The 24,591-nt window shown below is 39.8% G+C and overlaps 1 protein-coding gene and 1 non-coding gene across 2 annotated transcripts in view; one reads left to right on the forward strand and one right to left on the reverse strand.

The window, feature by feature from the left end:
• IRAK3 (interleukin 1 receptor associated kinase 3) overlaps positions 1–24,591 on the reverse strand; it is a 76,133-nt gene that overhangs the window by 26,708 nt on the left and 24,834 nt on the right. The window contains exons 3-7 of the mRNA XM_056130811.1: positions 17,163–17,227; positions 16,512–16,566; positions 14,760–14,911; positions 7,996–8,060; positions 685–799 (exon numbers count right to left, since the gene is read on the reverse strand). Of these exons, the coding sequence (XP_055986786.1) occupies positions 685–799; positions 7,996–8,060; positions 14,760–14,911; positions 16,512–16,566; positions 17,163–17,227 (452 nt within the window). The remainder of the gene's footprint in view (positions 1–684; positions 800–7,995; positions 8,061–14,759; positions 14,912–16,511; positions 16,567–17,162; positions 17,228–24,591) is intronic.
• On the forward strand, positions 11,673–11,779 carry LOC130039016 (U6 spliceosomal RNA). The gene has a single exon (XR_008794817.1). It is a non-coding gene; the product is annotated as a U6 spliceosomal RNA (small nuclear RNA).

A 24,591-nucleotide genomic window follows, 5' to 3' on the forward strand; every position in this document is an offset into this window, starting at 1 on the left:
TTAAATATATTTTTATGTGTGTTTTATTACACAGTAATGTGAATAAGTAAAAAATAATTTGATTTTGCCCTCATCCTACCTGAAAGTTAACTTACTTGGAATTAATTTTTAAACTGATCTTTCAAAAATAGAAGTCAGATTATTATTCTGTCCCCTTTCCTTTAAGGAATAATTAATACTCTTTATGTGTATCCTTCATCTTGAATGATACTTACATTAAATTTGTGCAAATAAAAATGATCTGAGAAATAGATTCAGCCAATATAAACTAATTTGTAAAGAATCACCAAAGTGTAAGAATTTAGCAAATTTTGGGGGTGGGGGAGATAAGCCACACCCTGGTTCTCAGGAGTTCTTCCTGATTCTGTGCTCATGAATGACCCCTAGGGTACCCTGTAAACACATACATTCCAGGGAAGGAATTGGGGTCAATTAATACAAGTCAAGTGTTTTAACCCCTGAACTATCTTTCCAGCTCAGAATGCAGCAAGTCTTTTGGTCTCCGTGTTGTGTATAACTCAGATTATGTACAGCCTCCTAAGAGTAAAAAATTAACTTATGAAGTCCTCTACTTCTGTATGAGACCTATTGGAACAGTCCCTCAAGTGATCACACAATGGACTCCCAATTCCCACAGGACTGTAGAGAATCCAAGCCCCAGGCAGAGGAATACATTCGACTTACAATACACTGCAACCTGTCAAAAAGTGATCCGTTTCTCATATATGGATAGACAAGGCACAACTTCTCAGTCTCGGTAAAGTATGCGACCAATTCAAGTATGTTCGGATGATGACACCTTGACACAAAAGATTGAAAAATAGATCAGACTGCTTATTTTCATGGGAAATAAGCAACATTGGCTTAGGAGAAGTAAAGATGGGTGGGACATCAGTCTAAAGGAGAATATAAATCTGCCAAAGGAGAAATTATTGCACAGATCTGCTTTCCAAATTGGTCTCTAATATGTGATTAGTCACTCTCTGCTTGTGATCATGCAAATATAAACAAAGTATTCAAACATTACAGAACATTTTTAAAATACAGATTTAAGATCTAGGGTGTCAGAAATGTTCTAAAAATAAGCATCATTCAACATTAACTTTTTATCAACACAAGACCCATATATATCTCATTGATATAAGTAAGTAATGCAGATACAATAATTCATTTCACTGTTTCAGGTATATGGGTACAAATAGAGTCATCAAACTGAAAGTACACATGCCTATTTTCAGATGCCTATATATTGAACACCATTTAACTAAGCACTATACTAGACATCAGGAAAACAGTTTAGGGAAAGTCTATGTCTTCCACAAAGCTGGTCTTATTACGGAAATCATCATGACTAGTAAAATTTTGCTGATGAAAACATCCACTGATTTTTAAATCTCAGAATTCTATGTGAGTGTAGTAATTATACTTTTTTCAGGTTCCTTGCCTTAAAAACTACATCTTAAATGCATGTCTTATCAAGACCAGAGAGATAATACAGCAGATAGGGCTCTTATATTGCAACCTGTGGCTGACCCAGGTTCTATCTCCAGCACCCCATATGGTCTCCTCAGCTCACCAGGAGACTGGTCCCTAAGTGCAGAGCCAGGATTAACCCCTAAGCATTGCTGAATGTGGCCCCCAAACAAACAAAAAACAAGGAAAATATGTTATCACTGTAAAGTCCCAATAAAATATAAAATGCATACATATTATGAAAGTAGTTAAGTTCAGCAAGTATAGAACTACTATGGTCTAGGCATGCTTGGTGATATTAAAACAAAACAAGGCTTCTTAACTAAAAAATTTTCCCACTTATAAATACCTATCCATTACTTCAGTAGTAAAAATTTTCTATAAAATCTCTGATTCTTACTTAAACCTGAAAGTTTTGTAACTTTTCTCATGGTGATTCAATAAATAAAATTTTTAAAAAATCTCTGATTCTTTTTATTCTTTTTTACTCAGTGAAGGAAGTATGTGCATATGTATACATATATACAAAAACACAGGGGAAGACTTATTTTTTACTTACATTTTTATCACCATTTACTTACTCTTAGGAAGAGAATTTTATTTTTAAATATGTCAAAACTTCTGGGATACCAGATGCTGCAACTATAATTACTCAAATTGTATCCATAAAAGTGATATAATGAAAAGGAAATGAGCTAGTATGTTGGATTGCTTAAACAGCTGATCTATACTACTAGTTGGTTTATTCTCATGAACTTAAAATAGTACAAAGATACAGAAATATTTTGAAAGTAGTGAAGAGTCATAACCATGCCCGAGTGCTTTCTTGCCCACCAAGCAGAAATGACTACTTGCTTACTTAAAATACTTGGTCATCAAGTAGAAAAATGGACACAATAGAAGTCAGTGAAATGGAAATAAAATAATTTCATGGAAAAATATTTTCTGGTTTTAAGTTTATGGATCCTAGGTCATGGTCATGGTCCTCCCGTTGTTCATCGATTTGCTCAAGCAGGCCCAGTAACGTCTCCATCATGAGACTTGTTGTTACTGTGTTTGGCATATTGAATACATCATGGGTAGCTTGCCAGGCTCTGCCGTGAGGGTGAGATACTCTCGGTAGCTTGCCGGGCTCTCCGAGAGGGGCGGAGGAATCGAACTTGGGTTGGCCATGTTGGCCGCTTGTAAGGCAAATGCCCTACCACTGTGCTATCGCTCCAGACCCTTTATTATATTTGTAGGTTAACATCCTAGTGACTAAAAAGTCGGAGGGCTCCATAAACTCATTAAGGATTTCTGGGTGCCTATGGCAGATAAAGCCATAGGGAGAAGGCTGCAACTGACTCATAAGTGAAGGTCTGAGAAGACCTGAGAAGGTCTAGTGATGATGATTTAGGAAATAAATTTGATCTTATAACAGGCTCAACTTTTATTTCTTTATCTGCAAATAGGGAACACTGTGGCACTTTCCTCAAGGGATTGTTGTAAGAATTAATGAATTAGTGGCTGAAGAGGTAGTACAGATGCCTTTTCTTCATGCAGCCAACCCTGTTTGATCCCTGATGTTGGTCCCTTGAGCACCACTGCGAGTAACTGAAGATAGTACAAGGATTAAGGTGCAGGGAGCATATGCATCTGGAAGGGGATCGATCCCCAGCACCACATGGCTCCTGAGCACCATTCTGAGGTGGTCCTTGTGGTCTATGACACCACGGGGCCTGAACAATAATGCCTCCCCCAGCCCTAGCACTGAGCGGATGACCTGAGTGGCTCCCAAACCCTCTGACCATTTCTTGGAAGGTACTCAGAAACACAAAATAATGTAAAAATTGAAAATATCTGAGGATATTATATTACAAAAGAAATAAAATATATTTCTTAGGATGTGAAAAGATTAATTCATAATAGAAAATGAAACAAAACATAAGAAAAAAATGCTTCTAGCTAGTAAGCTGGCAAAAACGGACAGTTAAGAATTAGTGAAGTGCTAAGGCGCTGGACAAGAGCTGAGGGTTAAAAGTAGGTAAGGGATATATATTCTGGATAACCTTTCAGTATCAATATTGCAAACCACAGTGCCCAAAAGAAAGAGAGAGAGAAGAAAAGCACCTGCCATAGAGGCAGGGAGTGGAGGGTGGGGGACGATGGAAGGGAACCTGGGAACACTGGTGCTGGGAAATGTACATTGGTGGAGGGATGGGTGGAATACTTGATCACTTGATCACTTGATCACTTGACTTCCCGGTAATCGTCGATTTGCTCGAGCGGGCACCCGTAATGCCTCCATTTCTCCCTGTCCCATGCTAGTGTAGCCCAATGGCATCTGTTCGTTCTAGGAACATGAAGAGCCTCAAACCGATCATTCAGGATTTTGATGAAGAAGTCTGACCATCTGGTAGGTGGGTGGCCACACGGTCTTTTGACGTCCCGTGGAATCCAGTCGGTAACGGCTCTAGTCCAGTGGTCGTCTCCAAATCTCATTACGTGTCCAGCCCATCTGATTTTTGAAGCCTTGGCAAATGAGACAGCGTCCCTGATTCTCGATGGTCGATGGAGGTCGGAACTCCGGATTCTTTCTCTCATTTGAGTGAAACGTGATACTCCAAGCATAGCTCTTTCAATTCCTCTTCGGGAGACCCAAATAGCATTCTCATCCTGTTTTCGCAGGGCCCAGGTCTCTGAGGCGTATGTTAATGCAGGAAGAACAGTGGAATTGAAGAGAGGTTCCCGGAGCTGGAGGTTCTTCATCCTCTTAGCTATTTCTTCGATGCTCTTGAAGGTGTTCCAAGCCGCTCTCTTCCTCCTGCACAGCTCAGGTGCCAGGTCATTTGTCAAGTTGACTTCTCGACCTAGGTACACATAACTGTTGCATTCAGAGATGGTCGTTCCATTGAGAGCGAATGGAGCATTAGGAACGAGGCTGTTTCTCATAAACTGTCTTCGTGATATTCAGCTGTTGTCCGACCTTTCCACACTCATGGTCGAAGTCGGCCAGCATTTGTGCTGCTTGGCTAATGTTTGGTGTTATTAGAACGATGTCATCAGCAAAGCAGAGGTGGTGTAGTTGCAAACTGTCTACCTTCACTCCCATTCCTTCCCATTCCAGTCGTCATATGATGTTCTCGAGGGTGGCACTGAAGAGTTTTGGTGAAATAGTATCTCCTTGTCGAACCCCTCTCTTGATATGGATGATCACTTCTTTGTAGAATGGTGAGATCCTGGTAGTGAATCTGTAATACAGCTCACGGAGGATGCTGATGTATTGAGTTTGAATGCCCTGATTGGCTAGGGCTTCAATGACCGCTTCCGTCTCAACAGAATCAAAGACCTTCTTTAAATCAATGAACATTAGACAGAGCCGCATCTTGAACTCCCAAGAAACCTCAATGAGCTTGTTTATCATGTGGATATGGTCGATCGTGCTAAATCCTTTGCGGAACCCGTCTAGCTCGCATGGTTGTCCTTCATCTAGTGTTCTTGTTCTGTCAATCCTATTCAGGATGACTCGAATGAACAGCTTGTAGATGACAGACAATAGGCAGATTGGGTGATAGTTGCCAGTGTTCCCTTCTTGTGCACTAGTGCAGTCCTGCTGGTTTTCCATTGGGATGGAACCTTGAATTCAGACAGGTAGCGTGTGAAGAGCCGAGCTAGTATATTGATGAGTACTGACAGCAGGTTCTTCAGGTGTTCAGGTCTGACCTTGTCTGGGCCGGGTGCTGTTTGTTTCTTTACCGACGAAATGGCGTGTCAGATTTTGAAAGGGAGAACATTGGGAACGACATATCCATCCTGCAGAATTTGGTATGTGGGCAGGTGGACGTGGTATCGAAGAGATCTGAGTCATGGATAACCTTCTCCATTGCCCTTCAGGAAGATGTGATAGAACCATCAGGATGTCGGAGGGCAGTCATCTTGGTCTTGTAGTTGGCGAAGGACAGGCGGGTGTTACAAATACTTTTCCCGGCTTCTGCCGCATCTACCAGCACTTCTGCTCTTCTCTCTTTGAGATCTTCCTTGATCGCATCTCTGCACTGCTTTGCAAGCTCAGACGACGTTCGCTTGCGGTTGCCTGAGGCATGCGTCAAACCAGGTTGGCGAATAAGCTCAAGAGTTTTCGAAGACAGGTGTTTTTTTGTGGCTATCTCTCTCTTGGCGTTCCTCACACAATCATGGAGGTGCTGAACCAGTTGATGGTATTCTTCGTCAATACTGTCAACAACGGCATCTCCCCATGTTGGCGCAATAGTGCTAAAGAGCTCCCAGTTGGTGGTCATTCTGGGAGTTCTCTTCTTAAACTTTGCAGCCCTTTCTCCCCACTCTGTGAAGTAGAATTTTGCATGAAGGAGACGGTGGTCCGATCCCATTTGGAATTTTGGGACAACACCGGCATCAGTCAGGCAAAACCATTGATTGAATATGATGTGGTTTGATTCAGGTTGGTAGGCATTCTAATGAATCAATGCTCATGGCCAAGTTCATGTTGACAAGGACACCAATGCCTCCGACGCCTACAGGGTGGAATACTATATGACTAGAATCCAATCATGAACAGTTTAGTAAAAAAAAATTTTTTAACATTACATAAAAATAAAGAAGAAGTGTTAAGAGTCAGAGAGATAGTACAGTGCATAGGATATTTGTATCACATGCAGCCAACCCAGGTTCAGTCCCTGGCATCCCATATGGTCCCTCGAGCCCTGCCAGGAGTTATTCCTGAATGCAGACCAAGGATTTACCCTTGAGCATTGCGGGGTGTGGGCCCAAAACAAAAAACAAAATAAATACTATTTAGGGCAGGAGAGAGAATTTAATGGGCTGGAGCACTTGCTTTGCATTCAGGAAGCCTGGGTCTGATTTCAACAACCTTGAAGCTGAGCAACTTCAAGCACTGGGAATAGGCACTAAGCACCACTGGGTATGGTCCCCAAACCAGAGACAAATAATAAATGCTATGCTGACTAGAATGTGGGACACAGGAGCTCAAATACGACCAGTATATGTTCAAGAGAGAGAGGATTTGTTATTGGGCATTCCCCAATATTTGAAGAAGAGTTGGGTATTATATAATGAATATAACCATTTGACCTTAAAATTTTATTTGTGAGAATTTATCTTAAACATGCAAACAGAGCATAACATATATACAGTTTTCATTTTTATCTTGAACCACACCTGGCTGTGCTCAGGGTTTACTCCTGGCTCTGGACTCAGGTATCACTTCTGGATGGGCTCAAGTAACCACATGAGATCCCACTGGGGATCAAACCCAGGTCAGCCACGTATAAGGCAAGCACCCTACCCACTCTACCATTGCTTCAGCCCCACGTATGCACAATATTCTCTTGTAGCTATTACTTTTTTGCTTACTTAACTTTTGTTTGTAATTCAATATTAGAAAAAATAAAAAATCCAGCAAAAATAAATAATTAAGCCCCCCTCCATTCCCCTGACACCACCCCAATTCACGGATTGGCTTTGAAAACATCTGCTTTAGCATACAACAGATTACTAAACTAAGCAAAGTAAACAATGTGCTTATGTTGCATCTTGCAACAAGGGGAAAATAAGAAAACATTCATACATACTTATGGATAAAATATCTCTGAAACAACATAGAAGAGACTAATAACTGTTGCCTTTGGGCTAGTCATCTGGGTTGCTGGATGATTACTGTGGAAGCAAATATTCTTTAGGTCTTCCTTCTGTGCTTTTGGAATTTTGGAATGTTTAAACTTATCACTCAAAAGCAAATAAATGAAGCATAACTATAAAACACTAATACAATTTGTTTCAATTATTTTTCACTAAATGACACATATTCAGTTTTTAGAAGGAGCTCTCATGTTTCTGGCCCTTGATGTCAAAGGATAAAGACTTTGCACAACATCTCCCCAGCCACCCCCTTCTCTAGTACCCCATTTCACATACCGGTTTAGAAAATGTTTGAAAATAACATTCTCTATTTGCAAAGGACAGTAAGTAAACTCGACAGGGTTAGAGGGCTTCACTGAGGCAGACTGCACAGTTGCAGATATGAATATATATGAAAATGAAATCATTTCAGTTTGTCTCAAAGGACTCTCTGGCTCCTGAAAGAATTCCCAGAAAAATAATATGCACATCAAAGGCATTTGATTTGTCTGTAAGTCTCTTCTTGGAGAGGATAATACTGATAAAACAATTTCTTGACTGAAGGTCTCTAAGGAAAGGAAAATGATAGACCATATACAATTCCACTCTTCTATGAATTATTTTACATCCAGCATGCTAGTCACACATTATTTAACCTACTTCCTTGTGACAGTTTTTTGTTAAACTATGTTCAAGTGAGTTATGTAAATGGTCTATTTTAAAATGTATTCTAAGGAACATACAAAAGCAGATGTCAAAAATGTGTTCAATGTTCTAATATTCAATCCACATTTATTAAATGCCAATCATGTCAAGCAGTAGGATCAAAAGATGAACAAAGATGAAAATGGGCACAAAGAGAGAAATTCCAGAAAAAAATATACTCACAATAATAAAACTTCAAGTTCAGATAAAAACCTCTTCCATTGTTTCTTACACTGCATTATTTTCTCCTGAATATCATAACAAAAATAAGAAAAAATAAGGAAAGGGTTCAATTTCTGGAATTCTTAACCCAAGGTCTATATTCGTCCTAAAATTAGATGAGAGGGGAGTGGTAGGAGGGAAACTGGGGACACTGTGGTGGTGGGAAATGTACACTAGTGAAGGGCTGGGTGTTGGAACATTCTATAGACACCCACTCACTGTGAGACAGATAGTTACAATTTTTTTTTCTTTTTGGGTCTAACCTGGTGATACCCAGGGGATTACTCCTGGCTCTGCACTCAGGAATTACTCCTGGGGGTGCTTGGGGGATTTTATGAGATGCCAGTGATCGAACCCAGGTTGGCCACCTGCAAGGCCAAATACCCTACCTGCTGTGCTATCACTCTGGTCCCTCTCAAGGTGATTTGATTTTTAAAAATTTGAAACCTATCTTAAAAAAATAAAATTAGATGAGACTTTTTGTACGTAAAATTATATGAACAACGTCCTACGAAGAGAATCCTTAGATTTCATATGATTTCTGAAAGTCCATTTACCCCAAAACAGTTTCAGAACCACTGCTCAATTTGAAAGTTTTTCATACTATACTTTATATTTAAGGTTTTCTTTTCTTTTCTTTTTTTTGCTTTTCGGGTCACACCCGGGGATGTACAGGGGTTACTCCTGGCTCTGCACTCAGGAATTACTCCTGGTGGTGCTCAGGGGACCATATGGGATGCTGGAAATCGAACCTGGGTCAGTCATGTGCAAGGTAAACGCTCTCTACCTGTTGTACTATCACTCAAGCCCTATATTTAAGTTTTTACCATAGTTTTTTTTTAACCATAGTTTTTTGTTATGTTGACATGCTTTATATTTAAGGGTTTTTTTTAACCATAGTTTGTATTCACATGAACTAAAAATATCTGTAAAGTCAAAAAAATGCAGTTACAGAAACTCCCCATTTAGAACCTAAAACATCCAGAGCCAAAATGGTAGGGCACTTGCCTTCCATGTGGCTGATTCAAGTTCCATCCCCCTTCCCTGACACTCCCTGCACTCCATATAGTACCCAGAGACTGCCAGGAACAATTCCTGAGTGAAGGCAAGAGAAATCCTGAACCTCGCTGAGTGTGGCCGCTCCCCCAGTCACCGCCCCTTCCAGTCGCCCACAAAAGATCCAAAGCATTGAGTTTTAGTTGATCTCAAGGTACTCTCTGGCTCATTAAAGAATTCCTAGAAAATAACAGGCATATCAAAAGCACTTGTTTCTTTGTCTAAAAGCTGTATTCTGGTTGGAAGTGATTTTATTAATTTGGCATATATTATTTGTATAATTTGCATATGTCCACCTTTTACCTTTGTTTTGATTTTGAAAAGATGAGCTTACTAAACAAATTAAAATATAGCTCCTTGTTTCAAAGGCGCTTCAGAAACTAGCCCAGTACCTGGCACTTTAATATTTATGGTATATACCCATGGATTTAAGAGACCCCTACTGTATACCGACTCTGCCTTCATACACCCTTGTCATTGCATTTCTGAATCTCAGATCCCTAACTTCTCCTATCAGATAGTTAAATTGAGTATGGTCCTAGTGTCCATAAGTTATAAGTGACCATTGTTTGCAAATTGCTAGAAAGGGCAGAGTTTTTAGAATGAAGGGAGAGAAATCAACAAGTATTCTAGAAGCTATTTTCCAAGTTAATCTAGAAGTCCAAAGCAATTAACCAGGCTAACAAATTATTTTCATAAGCCATTTTATGAAGATTTTATTTAAAATATAAACTCTAAAAACTTGGAAGTTCAATATTTCTAAGTTCTGGAACTGCCTTCTGTGTGGCGGGTGGCTGCTCACTCGGCTGCAGTTATATTTCCCACTCCCAGCACTCTCAACTCACATCCCAGCCTTTATCACCTAATTCTGTGAAAAAGTCCTGGCTGCCTCAACCACAATACGACAATAATCCACTGGCTTACTCCAATTCCAACAAAAGATCAGTACGCAAGAAGCTGTATAATCCCAATATAAAAGAGAACCTCTTCTAACGCTTTACTAGGTGCCTGTCATAAGCCACAGAATAATGCCTGAGAGGAAGAACATATTCTAGAAGGGGAGAAGGGTGAACACCATCGACTGACCTTACTCAGAATCCTTTCCCTCAATAAGAGGGAACAGTGCTAGTGAATTCCAAGGCTTTACCTCTAGCCAACAACAACAGCATGAATAAACAGCACAAATCTCCATTACGAGGAGAGGACAAAGAAAAGAGTCCCAAAAGAGTCCCATATTTGTGGGTAACAGGGGTTACCCACAAATATGTTCTCTCGGATAAAAAAATTACAAGATGAAATGCTGAGAATGTTCAAGGAACTACTCAAAGAATCAATGGAGCAGATATCCAGAAAATTAAAGGAAGAAATAAAAGAAACAGTGGAATGGATAGCCGAGAAAATACAGGAAGAAATGAGAGCAGAAATAAAAAAGATACAAAAAGAAGTGTCACAAATAAAGGATTCGGTAGATGAAGTTAAAAACTCAGTGGGTGCTCTCAGCAGTAGAATGACGACAGCCAAAAACAGGATGAGTGAGCTTGAAGATGAGCAACAGAAATCATATAGGTAACAACAAACAATGGGAAAAGACCTCAAAATAGCTCTAAGGCGAATCAGAGACCTAGGGGATGACACCAAGAGGAAAAACATTAGAATCATCGGAGTACCAGAAGGACAGGGAGGCAACCCCAATGGAAGTTCTGGAAGTGGATCAGGTTTTAGGCCTATCTCTAACACTTGCTAGTTAAACTGTGTTATTAAGGTCACAGTTTCCTTAATCTGAAAAATGAAGGGGTTAGTTTTGGTGTTCCTGCTAATCTAGCAGTTCTGCTGCTTAAAGTATGACCTGTGAACAAAAACATCAGCTTTTCTGGGAGCTGGTGAGAAATGCTGAATCTCGGGTTTCCTACCCAGAGATACTGGATAAGAACCAACACGGTAAGATCTCCAGGTGATTCGGATGCAATCATCTAACACATTGAATACATTTCGCCCCTCAGTCCCACTAAGAAAAACTATTGAAACTAATACCCCAATGTTACAAAAACACATTTTTTATAAAAAAAAAATCTCTGGTTGAATGAAGCTTCATTAAATTTTCTCACCGTGGTGTGTGTGTGTGTGTGTGTGTGTGTGTGTGTGTGTGTGTCTTGTGTGTGTGTGTGTGTGTGTGTGTAGAACTCTGTACAGTTTCTAGGTCTTTCTTCTATTTGTTAACGACTATTTTTTTAACTTATTAGTACTGATTAGCATATGTACTTCATTTAAATTCATGCAACGAATATTTGTGAGTAATTAATCTGGGCCAGACCCCTGTAATAAGGCATTGGAATACAAAGATAAATAAGAGCTACTCTAAGAAAATCTTCCAGTTCATTGTGAAGAAATCAACAATGAGGTAATGCCTTGGCTATACATCGGAGGTCTCCAAAACCACACTGGAGGGGTCAGAGGCATTCAAGGAAATGGTCACAGTTTCTGAGGTAGAAATGAGAGGGAATCTGGAAACAATGTCAGTACATTCTGAAGACAGATTTAAAGCAGAAAAACTTAAAAATTTTTAAAACTTAACAAAACTCCCCGTGCTCGCTTCGGCAGCACATATACTAAAATTGAAACAATACAGAGAAGGTTAGCATGGCCCCTGTGCAAGGATGACACGCAAATTTGTGAAGCATTCCATATTTTTGTATAACTGACACCCAAGCACAAAAATTTGTAAATCTACAACTGTACCTCATGGTGTTTCACTAATAAAAATCTAAATTTAAAAAAAATTCACTTAAAAAAAAAACTCCCCAAAGGGAATAAGAGTTGGAGAAAAAGAGAAGAGTAAAGTAGACAGATGGAGACTTTGGGAATATGGCCCTGAACTCAGCCACAAAGAAAATAAAATGAGGCACATTGGTCCTAAGACATGGGCTTCAGTTAGGCCACCTCTACAGTAACCCCATTCTTGTTTGATTTGGGAGAGAGACCAGGCAGTATTTGGGAGCTACTTTTGTTGAATATTTTTCTAGCAGATTGTTTACTTTCTTTGTCAGACCATCTCAGGAGCATTCATCTGCTCATACAGAAGTAAGTGGCAAAATGAAATTTGGGGATAAGAAAAAAAATGTTTAAATACATTTTAATGTCCTATAACCTAAACAAAGTAGGAATCACCTTAGACCTCTCCTTCTTCCCTACATCACTAATCCAATCAAATAGTTCAGATTGAAGCCATTCCATATTTTCTATTAGACTATCTCTCACCATCCCAACTTCCTCTGCCCTGGTCCACAACATTCGTTTTCAAACACTGGCTACACTTCAACTAACTGCGTGAAAGTACAGATGTTTAGTAATAGTTCGACTGCTACAACACTAATCCAACCAGCTATGAAGGGAGTTGGGTTTTTTTCCCCCCCAAAAAACTTCCTAAGTCTAATATTAGGGCTGAGAACAGTTGTTTAAGCTCTATCCCTTGCTCTGTTTACACAAATAACTTCCTATCATATTTTTCTAGCTCTCACCATCTTTTTCTCAATGCCCCTTCCTGCTTTTAGTCCACTGTTTAGTCTATAATGAATGATATATTTTATTTCTGTTTTGTTTTGGTTTTGTTTTTGGTCCACACCTAGCAGTGCTCAGGAATTAACCTGGGCTCTATCCTTGGGGGCTCACTGCTGGCAGTGCTCAGGGGCCCATGTGATGCCAGAGAGAAAATCCAGACCTCCTGCACATAAAGCATACACTTAGCCCACTGAGCTAATTATCCAGTCCCTGAAAGTTATTTATTTATTTCATTTATTTATTTTAAATTTTTAATGAAACACCATGAGATAGAATTATAGGCTTACATACTTTTGTGATTACATTTCAGTCATATATACTATGGTCGAGTACCCCTTCCTCCACCAGTGCCCATTCTCTACCACCAATGTTCCCAGTATCCCTCCTGCCACCCCCACCCCATCCCCTCCTGCCTCTGTGGCAGGCATGTTCTCTTTTACTCTCTCTCTCTCTCTCTCTCTCTCTCCCTCCCTCTCTCTCTCCCTCTCTCTCTCTCTCTTTCTCTCTCTCCTTTTGGGCGTTATGGTTTGGAATACAGGCAGTAAGTGGCCTTCATGTTCGGTCTATAGTCTACTTCCTGAAAGTTATTTTTTTAAAAAATACAAATCTAGTCATTCCATTCTTTTATTTAAAAATCATTCACAGGGTCAGAGAAATAGTACAAGAATTAAGGTGCTTGTTTTGCACACAGCAAACCCTGGGTCAACCTCCAGCACCACATATGGTCCCCAAGTATTGCCAGGAGTTATCCCTGAGCACACAGGTAGGAGTAAGCCCTAAGTACCTCTGAGTGTGGTCCCTGTCCCAGGAAAAACTCCACAAACACATTCTATATTTTCAGTACCACTTTCTGTCACTGTTTTTCCCAACCCTGTCACTAAGCTCTATTTTACGTGTCTCATACTGACACCTTTAAGCCTTGCACCGACTCTTTCTTCAACCCAGAAAACACTTGCTCTCCTTTACTGCCTGCCAAAACTCTAGTCATGCTTCAAAATCCAACTGAAAGGTCACTTCATCACATCTACTTCATCATACAGTCACTCCAAAAACAGTTAATGACAGCAAACTCCTTTGTGTTGCTCTCCTGGGTGCTGGATGTGCCCCACTTCTAGTTTCCATGTGCTCCATGACCTCTGGGCAAATCTCTGCTAAAGTGTTTGTCATTCTTCAGATTCTTTCTTCCCTCTCACCCCTCCCTCCCTTCCTTACTATCTATCCTTCCTCACACACTTCCTTCCCTTCCACCCTTCCTCCTTTTCTAACCATTACTTTTTGTCTTTTTCCCTTTCCTTTTCTTTTTCCTTCTCTTTTCCTCCCTCCTTCCTACCTTCCCTCCCTTCCTTCTTTTTTTTTCTCTCCTGTGTGACTGATCGAACCCAGAACCTCACACAAACAAGGCAAGTCCTCTACTGCTGAGCTACATCCCCAGCCCTAGTCTTTCCTTTTCCTATATGTTTCACCCATAAAACTAGGAACTTCTTGAGGATGCAAGCATGGTTACTCATCTTTGCAAGCTCAGCACTGAGTCCATAGGAGCTGAGTAAACTTTAAATAACTGTTGACTAATAACGAAGAGCATGGAAAGTAGCTGCATGTGTGTGCTTGTGTTCACATATGCATATTAATCTTGCACTGACTCCTACATTTGGACCCCCGGTACTCCTTCTATTTTGATGTCTGCAGTCACTCAACTCTCTTCCACTTTGAGTGTTACTGTGCTACTTTTAATGAAGCCTCCTTTTTCCTATACCCCTGACCTGGGATTGAAGACAATTTTAAACGTTATCCTATAAAGAGTGAATACTGCCCATCCCAAAACCCATCATGGAAACGGAAACAGACTGACACATCTGACCCTCTTAAGCAAAACCCGAAAGGCTGTTCAGAAAAGTTTCATATTCAACACATCCAGGATGGGAAGGATTCAACTTCTATATTCCTACAAGACATGGATTCATTTTTCTAGTCACCTGGGACCATATATTATTTCCATTTATGAACTTATATTTTCCAATACATCTCCTTTCAATGTTGATGGAAAATGACATTTGAATATGGAATATGAACAAGTAAGTGGGACTGATATCCTGTGACAGTAATTCTTTCCATACCTGTTTAAATAATTTAACAGCATATGTTCGGTTCTGGATCTCCACTCGGAATACCTCAAAAATCTCTCCTTCTCCAATTAGGAAGTCCTTGTGGAAATTTTTGGTGCCCTCTATGATATTTTGAAAATTGATGGAAGATTTGAGCACTATTCCTAAAGAACAAACAGAGAAATATATAAAATTTTCTGGTTTTAAGAATCTGTTTCCTCTGGCTAAAGAGAAAAAGAACAGGAAGCAACGTGTTTGCCTTGAATGAAAATAATCTTAGTTCAATCCCTGGCACAGATAGCCCCCTGAGTACTGCCAGGGGTCACTCTTGACCACCTAGTCAGCAAAACTCCTTAAGCGGTTCAAACACCACTCCTCCCCCAAAAGCAACAAAACAAAAACATCCTGTACTCCCATTATGAAGAACCAGTATGTCCATATAATTATCACTTTGAAGTCCAGTAGAGAGTCATTGAGCAAAGCCCAGGAGTCAAACTGAAGCCCTCAAGTAGTCTCTTCATTATATTTGAGGTCTGGTTTCCGTTCCACTGAGCAGATGACTTTCAAGACATTTGAACAATACCATTGTGATTCTATCACTTTCCCAAAAGGCTCAGCCTAAGAGCTAAATTGGAAAAACATTTCCACTTTTCTGTCTTCTTGTCATTAGGCTAACATAACATTGCTACAGACCACTAGGAACCCAACGCCAGTTTCTAAATAATAAAAATGGAGATACTAATATGAATAAATAAAAACACCTTTCTTGCCAAATTTTCTAAATATCTAAGTTATTTCCTCAGAGTTAATTAGGAAGTTGCTTCAGCTTTTTAAAATAATTATCTAGCCATTGGAGAGAAACTTAAAATGGTAATCAATAACAGAGACAAAGGAAACCTCAGTTAAGTCTCATGGGTCCCTTTTTTGGTTTTATTTCCAAACTTAAGAAACTTATTGTTTGATTTCTATCTTTTGCTAAACTTTAGAGTGTCAAAATCTTGTTTAAATTCTCCCATTCTCTTTTGAACCAAAGAAGCAGCATATCACATAGGAAAAATCAAGTAACGCAGCTTTAAATTCCCATTCAAGTTTATCAGAATGTGTCCAGGTAGAATCAAGTTATTCTCCCAGATAATAAAGTAGAAAAGTGGACATGAAAAATAACTGGACTTTAATAGTGACCTTCAGGGCTGGAGCAATAGCACAGCAGGTAGGGCATTTGCCTTGCACGCAGCCGACCCAGGTTCCATTCTCAGGATCCTATATGGTCCCCTGAGCAGTGCCAGGAATAATTCCTGAGTGCATGAGCCAGGAGTAACCCCTGTGCATCCCTGGGTGTGACCCAAAAAACAAATTAATAATAATAATAATAATAATAATAATAATAATAGTGACCTTGCATGGCTTGACAGTCACCACAACAGACCCCTGTGGGTGTGTTAGTATTTCTGAAACTATGAAAAATGTAACACAATTTAAAAAATATTTACCTCTTTTTCTCACACACACACAAAACAAATGCACTAGCAGAAAAAAAGAAATGTCTTTGAGTTCTTCACTGGCCAACAGAATTTTGATGGACCAGTGACATTTCATCCATCAACTCTGTCAGTAAAAATTTCAAGTGTTTTTATATTCATAAAAGATTTATTGTGATTTTATATATAAATTAATAAGACACATCATTTTTAGATATTTCTTCTACTGGATTCATTAATAAATCTAGTAGAGGCATGAGCTAAAGAAAAGTTGCTCTGATTTTACCTTTTTCATTTTGCTCAGGAATAAGAACATTATCCGCTGTGACACTGGCTGTTTTCTAAGAGAAGAAATACACACTAAAGTAATTCCATTTTATAAGTCAAAAAAGAACAGAGTCATAACAGAAATCCAAATCTCCCCCTGGAATTATACAGTGAAATGAGTGAAACATAATTTAGAAGAAAGGTAGTAGAAAGCAAAGTTGTTTTATTCAATGGTATTTACTGCCATATAATTTATGGCTTCCATATCAAATGCAAAAACTAAAGTATCAATGTCATTTTCAGTTACAGTCAATTTTAAATTACTTCTAATCTATAAAAATGATCACTCCTAATTCACTGAGATAAAAACTAACAGCAACATGAAACACACTGACTATAAAAAGAAAATTAAAAACTGAGTAAAGGAAATGCATAGCTCATAGAACTCATTTCTGACACATCAATGAGTTGAAAGCCCTTAAGTTGTTAAGTACTCATGAATCTCTAATTTCCTGAGTTCTCAATTAAACAAAGAATAATGAGAGAGTTAAGGGGTTTTTATTTTTTGAAAAGTATCCACAAATCTAGCATTTACTATATATAATAATTTTCCTTATGTTCAATTATACATACAATAGATTTCAAGAATCATTATATAAATTCACTCTACCATGGAAGGCATGTGTAGAAATCTATCTTCCTGAAGTCTCTGCTTTGAAGGATTCAAAACTGCTCCTGAGAGAGAAATAAAGAGACATAAATTCAAAAAAAAAAAATTCCCTGGGCTGGATAGTATAGGAGTTAAGACACATGCCTAGCACACAGATTACCTGAGTTCTATAACCAGCACTGCAAATGGTCCCTTGAGCTCCACCAGCACTGATAACTAAGTACAGAATCTGAAGTAAGCTCCGAGCATCATTGGGTGTGGCCCCCAAACAAAATTAAATAAACAAACAAAATTCCCTAGGAAGCATGCTTTTTTTTTCCTTAAATTTTTATTAGTGAAACACCATGAGGTACAGTTGTAGACTTACAAATTTTTGTGCTTGGGTTTCAGTTATACAATGATTGAATACCCATCCCTCCACCAGTGCCCATTCTCCACCACCACCAGTCCCAGCATCCCTCCCACCCCCCTTCCCCTCATCCTACACTACCACTGTGGCAGGGCATTCCCTTTTGTTACCTCTCTCCTTTTGAGTGCTGTGGTTTGCAAAAGAGACATTGAGTGGCAATCTTGTTCGGACTATAGTCTACTCTCATCACGCGTTTCCCATCCTGAGAGGAACCTCCCAACACCCTGTAAGCAAGCTTTTATCTTTTTTATTAGACTGAGAAAATAAAGACCTTTCCAACAGTGTTTATTTTTAAAGCTGTTTTATTTTCATTGAATGGTTACAAATTTACATGTGTAAAATAGCTTTCTAGTGATCAAATATTACAGAAATACATTTTTTCACTTAAAACATAATTTCCTATTTTGAATTTTTATATATTATTTTAACTATTAGGGCCAGAGAGAAAGATAGTTCAGCAGTTAGGCGCTTACTAATTCAGGTTTGATTCCTGGTCCCTAGTGCCACATACAGTACCCTTGGCACTGCACATGGTTCCCAAGCACTGTTAGAAATGATCCTTGAGCACAGAGCTAGGAGTGCACCCTGAGAATGTGTGGCCCAACCACCACCCCCTGCACCAAGTAAATAAATAAAATTTTAAAGTATAATATAGAAAATTGGAAGAAAAAAGTAACATTGTTATCAACTTTGCATGCATATTTATTTATTTTGCAGTGCCAGGAATTGAATCCAGCATCTACACAGTGGGAAGGGCAGGCTACCCCTGAGTAATATCCCTATATCCCTGTTTTTTACACACACACACACACACACACACACACACACACACACACACACAGTTTTACAATACTGAGATTATAGCTCTCTTGGTTCATATGAAATTAGGGGTAAGAACCATGTGCAACACTCAGGTTTGCTTGTGTTTGTATTAGTTGTCTCTGCATGATCAACCACAAGCACCCACACCCTTCCCCAACTGTAGAATGTTATTTTTATTTGCTATATTTCTGCAAATGAGATGAGATAATTGATATACCTGCTACAAAAGATTGCAACCCTGTCATTTAAATCGGTCATTTATGACATTAATTCAAACTTTAGAAAAATTGTACTGTACCTTCTGGTTTATCTCAGATATATTCTGTTTCTAGAATTATTTTTGCTAGGGGCCAAAGAGATAGAACAGCGGGTAAGGCCCTTGCTTTGTATGTGGCTGACTAGGTTGCCAGATAAAACATTATAAGAAAATTATAAGCAAGTATCCTCTGGATATTGAACAAAATATTAACAACCAAATTTAAAAACTAATGAACATTAAGAAAAAATAAGGGTTATATAGTCTATCAAATGAAGTCTTTCATGGAATCCAAGAATAGCTTAATATCTGGAAAAATCAATCAACTAAATATATTACCTTAATAAAATGAAGAACAAAAGCCATAAAATTCAATGATAAAAATGCTAGGAAATAAAAGACAATTTCTTCAACTGATAAGATACCGTGAACAGTCCATGACTGATCATCACACATAATGATGAGTAAAAATTTCTTTTAATATAGCTCAAGAACAAATAAAGAACATTTTATCTTGCCACTTCCATTCAACACTGTACTAGAGATTCTAGTCAGGACAATTAAGCAACACAGAGAAATAACAAATATCCTGAAATAGGAACTGTTGGGTGGAATAAAAGTCTGAAGTCTTCATACTTCAAAGGCACTAAAAGTCATTGCCCTTTGCTGGTCAAAAAAAAAAAAGAGGAAATACTTTAATATTACATAATATGGATTTAAAATGATTCCTGTAAGAGGTCTGGAGTCATAGCACAGCGAGTAGGGCGTTTGCCTTGCACGTGTCCGACAAGGGGCGTCCCGGTTTCAATTCCTCCGCCCCTCTCTAAGAGCCCAGCAAGCTACAGAGAGTATCCCACCCACATGGCAAAGCCTGGCAAGCTTCCTGTGACGTATCTGATATGCCAAACACAGTAACAATAAGTCTCACAATGGATCCGTTACTGGGCCCGCTCAAGCAAATCCACGAACAACGGGAGCACAGAGCTACAGTGCATGAAAGAGGTCAGCAGAAAATTCTGGGTTTCATGTCAAAATTGGAAAACAATTACTGATAATTAAAATACAAATGCAAAATGTGATATACAAGGTCTTGTGTGACAGAAATATAATAGCAGTAGCTAAACATTTATTATTTCTGGGATCAGAATGATAGTACAGTTTGTAGAGCACTTACCTAGCAAGCATCCAATCCAAGTTCAATACCAAATTAATACCATGTGGTCCCCGGAGTATAGCCAAGAGTGATCCCTGAGCATAGAACCAGGATTAAGCCCTGAGCACCTCTGGGTGTGCCCGGAGAAAAAAATACAATAAATAATAAATAGACATTATTATTTAACAACTTGATTATATTCTGAAGTCTGACAGAACGTTTTATAGATGTGAAAAAATCCCCTTGCTGCAGCTACCTGAATCGCAGGAATATTGCCGAAGAGGAAACCCAAAACCATTTTTCAGTAGGGCTCATAAGAAAATTTCAATCTATAAAGTTAAAGCTCTTCTAAAATAAAAGCCATTCCATCAAATTGGACATTTTTTTAAAGGATAAGTAAAAGTTGTTTATTTGGTAACTGATTATTTGAGTAACTCTGCCCATGGAAATTTTTTAATGTATTTTTAATTAGTAACGCCAACTCGTAATTCAGTAAGTAGCTATTACAAGAGACACTGTGCAGCAAGCTTCCACTGAATCATCACATTGCTACTTTTAACAAGCTACACAATTAACATGTTAAAGATAATTCAAGGCATCAGTTCAATAAACTGCAATTAAATAATGCAGTTTTCCTTTGCATAGGACTCAGAGCATGGTCCTAACCCATTTTTCATCTCAGATTTACCAGGCTCCTTTCCAGAGCATACATATTTCCCCAGTCAGCAGTGCACAATGGCAGACAAAAAAAAAAAACAAAAAAAACAACAAAAAAAACAACCATGAGGCTCCCCTCCCGGCATTTTTCCAATCAATGATAACTGAGAGAAACAAAGGCTCTGAAAAAGATTCAGATGCCAGAAGAACAGGGTCTTCACAGGAAGAGATAACAGGAGACATTGAAGAGGGGTGGAATAACTACAATGTATGATCACCCAGTATCTCCAGGATGCTGTGGCGGGTGAGAGTGAGGAAGGTTGTGATTGACAGGCATGCTTTTGAGATGTCTGAAGGACTCAGGCTCATGTGAGGGTCTTGGGGACTTGGAGCCTGATTCAGAAAAGAGAAATCATACATCTAGGAGCAATATGGAGGGCTTTCCCTCAGAGAACAGTGGAACACTCAGAACAGAGTTCCATTGCTATGTGCTGTAGGCTTAGACAGACCCAAGCAAGGGTAAATGCCATACAGTCCAGAAACAGACTGCAAACACCATACAGCCTGGAGGCAGACCTGGGGCCAGGGTACCACACTTGTCTTGGAAGGAGATTGACGCCCTGAATGAGAGTTTCCTGGCTGCAAGAAGTTAGAGGTCCAGCTTTGAGAGCTAAGGGGACTGTGTGAAATTGCACCTGAATGGACACCTAGGGCTGGAGCAGGTCTGCCTCACATGCAGTTAAACCTAGGGCTGGAGCACCTGCCTCACATGCAGTTAAACTAGGTTCGATCTCCATCATCCTGTGTAGTCCCCTCCCTCCAACTCTCCAGGCGGCCAGTAGTGACTCCTGAACCTTGAGCCAGAAGTCCTGAGCTCTGCTGGGTGTGGCCAAAAAACCAAAAAAGCAAGAAAAAGGGGCTCCTCTAGGCAAATGATGCTGTGTTATGCAGATTACTCTATCCATGCAGCAGTCAGTGCCGGGAGGGTAGCCAAGGTGTTAACAGTCTTTAATTAAAACCTAGAGGCCTCTTTCAATTGTAAAAGAGGTCAAAGTGTTTTGAGCATTGTTGGATGAGAGTGTTGAATCATCTGACTCAAGTATTGGTAGAGAGAGACCCTGAGGCCCCCATTAAGCATTGCTTGGCAACCCTGCTGTTTGTTTGTTTGTTTTTTACTGACAGCAAAACCAGCTCCCTACATTCGCCTGGGACTGATGCTGGGACTTTGACCTGAGGCCTCACCAAAGTCTAGACCAGCAGCACTTTTGATTGCTCTCCTTTTGGTGCAAGCCAATGAAAGGGAGAACTTTCCTAGTTCCGGGCAACAGAAGCTACAGGGCTGGCACCACTAGGGGGTAAGGGATCATCTGCGGTGACTGAGAAAACTGGAACTGGGGACAGGCCTAGAGGAAAAGGAGGACACTCATTTCCCTCACCTGCGTTAGACACTAGCAGCCTCCTGGAAAGCTAGTGGAAACTCTAGTAGGAGCCCCTCTGCTCCTGATTTCTACTCTACGCTGGCACTAGACCTTCAATAATCCAAACAGATGCAGAACTGGCAGTATCGCAGGCATTAGGCAGCACAGTAAAGGTAAAGGTAAAGGCCCTCCCGTTGATCGTCGATTTGCTCGAGCGGGCCCAGTAACGTCTCCATTGGAGACTTTGTTGTTACTGTGTCTGGCATATCGAATACTCTCGGTAGCTTGCCGGGCTCTCCGAGAGGGGCGGAGGAATCGAACTCGGGTCGGCCATGTTGGCCGCTTGTAAGGCGAACGCCCTACCCGCTGTGCTATCGCTCCAGCACAGTAGCCTGGGTAAATAATAGGAGATTCTGCAGCTAAGATCCCAACATAAGGCCCATATGGCATGCAAGGGAAAGGTGGACACTCAATTCTACACAAGGTAGTTAATACATAAACTTCAATAAAATTGGGAAACAGAAGAATTTGATACAACTGATGGAGCAAAACAAACACTTCTGGGAAAAGTTCAAATGTAATAGAAGTGCCTGGTAAAAGGTAAAGGTCCTCCCGTTGATCGTCGATTTGCTCGAGCGGGCCCAGTAACGTCTCCATTGGAGACTTTGTTGTTACTGTGTTTGGCATATCGAATACTCTCGGTAGCTTGCTGGGTTCTCCGAGAGGGGCGGAGGAATCGAACTCGGGTCGGCCATGTTGGCTGCTTGTAAGGCGAATGCCCTACCGCTGTGCTATCACTCCAGCCCTGAAGTGCCTGAAGAAGAGTTTAAACAACAGTGGTGTGCTGTTAAACAGAATTAGAAAAAGAATCAACACAATGAGATTTTATGATAAAAGAGGAAATATTAGAAAGCTTCAAACAGAAATAATGGCTTTAAAAATCCAATGCTAGGCCAAAGAGTACAATGGAAAGATTAACAGTAAGCACCAAGAGATTCTGATAGAGTTGATAAGTTGAAATTATTGTTTGTTTTATTTCTAGGATTTGTTTTATTTCTATTTTATTCAGTCATTGTGATTCTGTACCTTCAGAGTTTGGGCACTCTGTTCCTTTTTCTCTCAGCTAAGAATGAAATACTTCAAATATAAAGTTTTTAAGCTTAAAAAATAATTGCAAAGTTGAAAAACCAGGGAGATGATAAAAAAGGGAGTTTTATATAAGCAGAAGCCCTCGATTTGATCCCAGTACTACATGGTTCCTTGAGTACCAGCAAGAGTGACCCTTGAGCACTGAGCTGGGGATCTCCCCCAAGTACCACCAGATGTAATCCCCAAAGGAAAACCAAAACAAATTGCATCCAGAGAGTAGTAGAAAGCAATACGTTTTCTAACATAGGCAATAAGGTAAGTGCTAGCCAAAATGTGAAGCTGTGAAGTTCCCTTCAGATAAAAGTCACAGATGAGGAAGTGATACAGAATATGACTACCCAATATCGAGGATAAAATGGAATTTTTTCCTTTTTTTTTTCCTTTTGGTTTTTAGGCCACCCCCATTGATGCTCAGGAGTTACTCCCAGCTCTGCACTCAGGAATCAGTCCTGGCAGTGGTTGGGGGACCATGTGGAGTGCCAGGGACTGAAACCCTGGCTTCTGCATGCAAGGCAGATACACTACTCACTGTACTATCGCTCTGGCCCCTAAAATGGAATATTTCCATTAAAATTACAGTTCCTATTCGCTGCACTAAGACCTGCATAAGAAATAAGTTTACCAAGGCAGAACTGCAGACCAATGGAACAGGGTTGAATACACTGACATCTCCCCTCAATCATATGATCATCTAATCTTTGATAAAGGTGCAAGTAATATGAAGTGGAGTAAGGAAAGCCTCTTTAATAAATTGTGTTGGCATCACTGGATGGCTACATGCAAAAAAATAGGCTCAGAACTCTGCCTAACACCATGTACAAAAGTAAGATCAAAATGGATTAAAGACCTCAACATCAGACCAGAAACCATAAGGTACATTGAAGATAAAGTTGGCAAAACCCTCCATGACATTGAAGCTAATGGTATCTTCAAAGATGCCACGCCACTGGCCAAGCAAGTGAAAACAGAGATAGATAAATGGGACTATCTTAAACTAAGAAGCTTCTGCACCTCCAAAGAAACAGTGACCAAAATACAAAGACAGTCTACAGAATGGGAAAGGATATTCACCGAATACACATCTGACAAGGGATTGATATCCAGGATATACAAAACACTGGTTAAACTCCACAAGAAGAAAACATCCAACCCCATCCAAAAATGGGGCAATGAAATGAACAGAAACTTTCTCAAAGAAGAAATCTGAATGGCAAAAAAGCACATGAGAAAATGCTCTACATCATTAATCATCAGGGAGATGCAGATCAAAACCACAATGAGATACCATCTTACACCTCAGAGACTGGCCCACATTCAAAAGAGCAAAAGCAACCAATGCTGGCGTGGATGTGTCGAGAAAGGGACACTCCTTCACTGTTGGTGGGAATGTCCACTGGTTCAGCCCTTCTGGAAAACAGTATGGACGATTCTCAAAAAATTAGAAATTGAGCTCCCATTTGACCCAGCAATACCACTCCTGGGAATATATCCCAGAGAGGCAAAAATGTATAGTCGAAGTGACATCTGCACTTGTTTGTTCATTGCAGCACTCTTTACAATAGCCA

Source organism: Sorex fumeus, unplaced genomic scaffold (genome assembly GCF_029834395.1).
Source record: "Sorex fumeus unplaced genomic scaffold, SorFum_2.1 ptg000081l, whole genome shotgun sequence".
In the NCBI taxonomy this organism is placed as follows: domain Eukaryota; kingdom Metazoa; phylum Chordata; class Mammalia; order Eulipotyphla; family Soricidae; genus Sorex; species Sorex fumeus.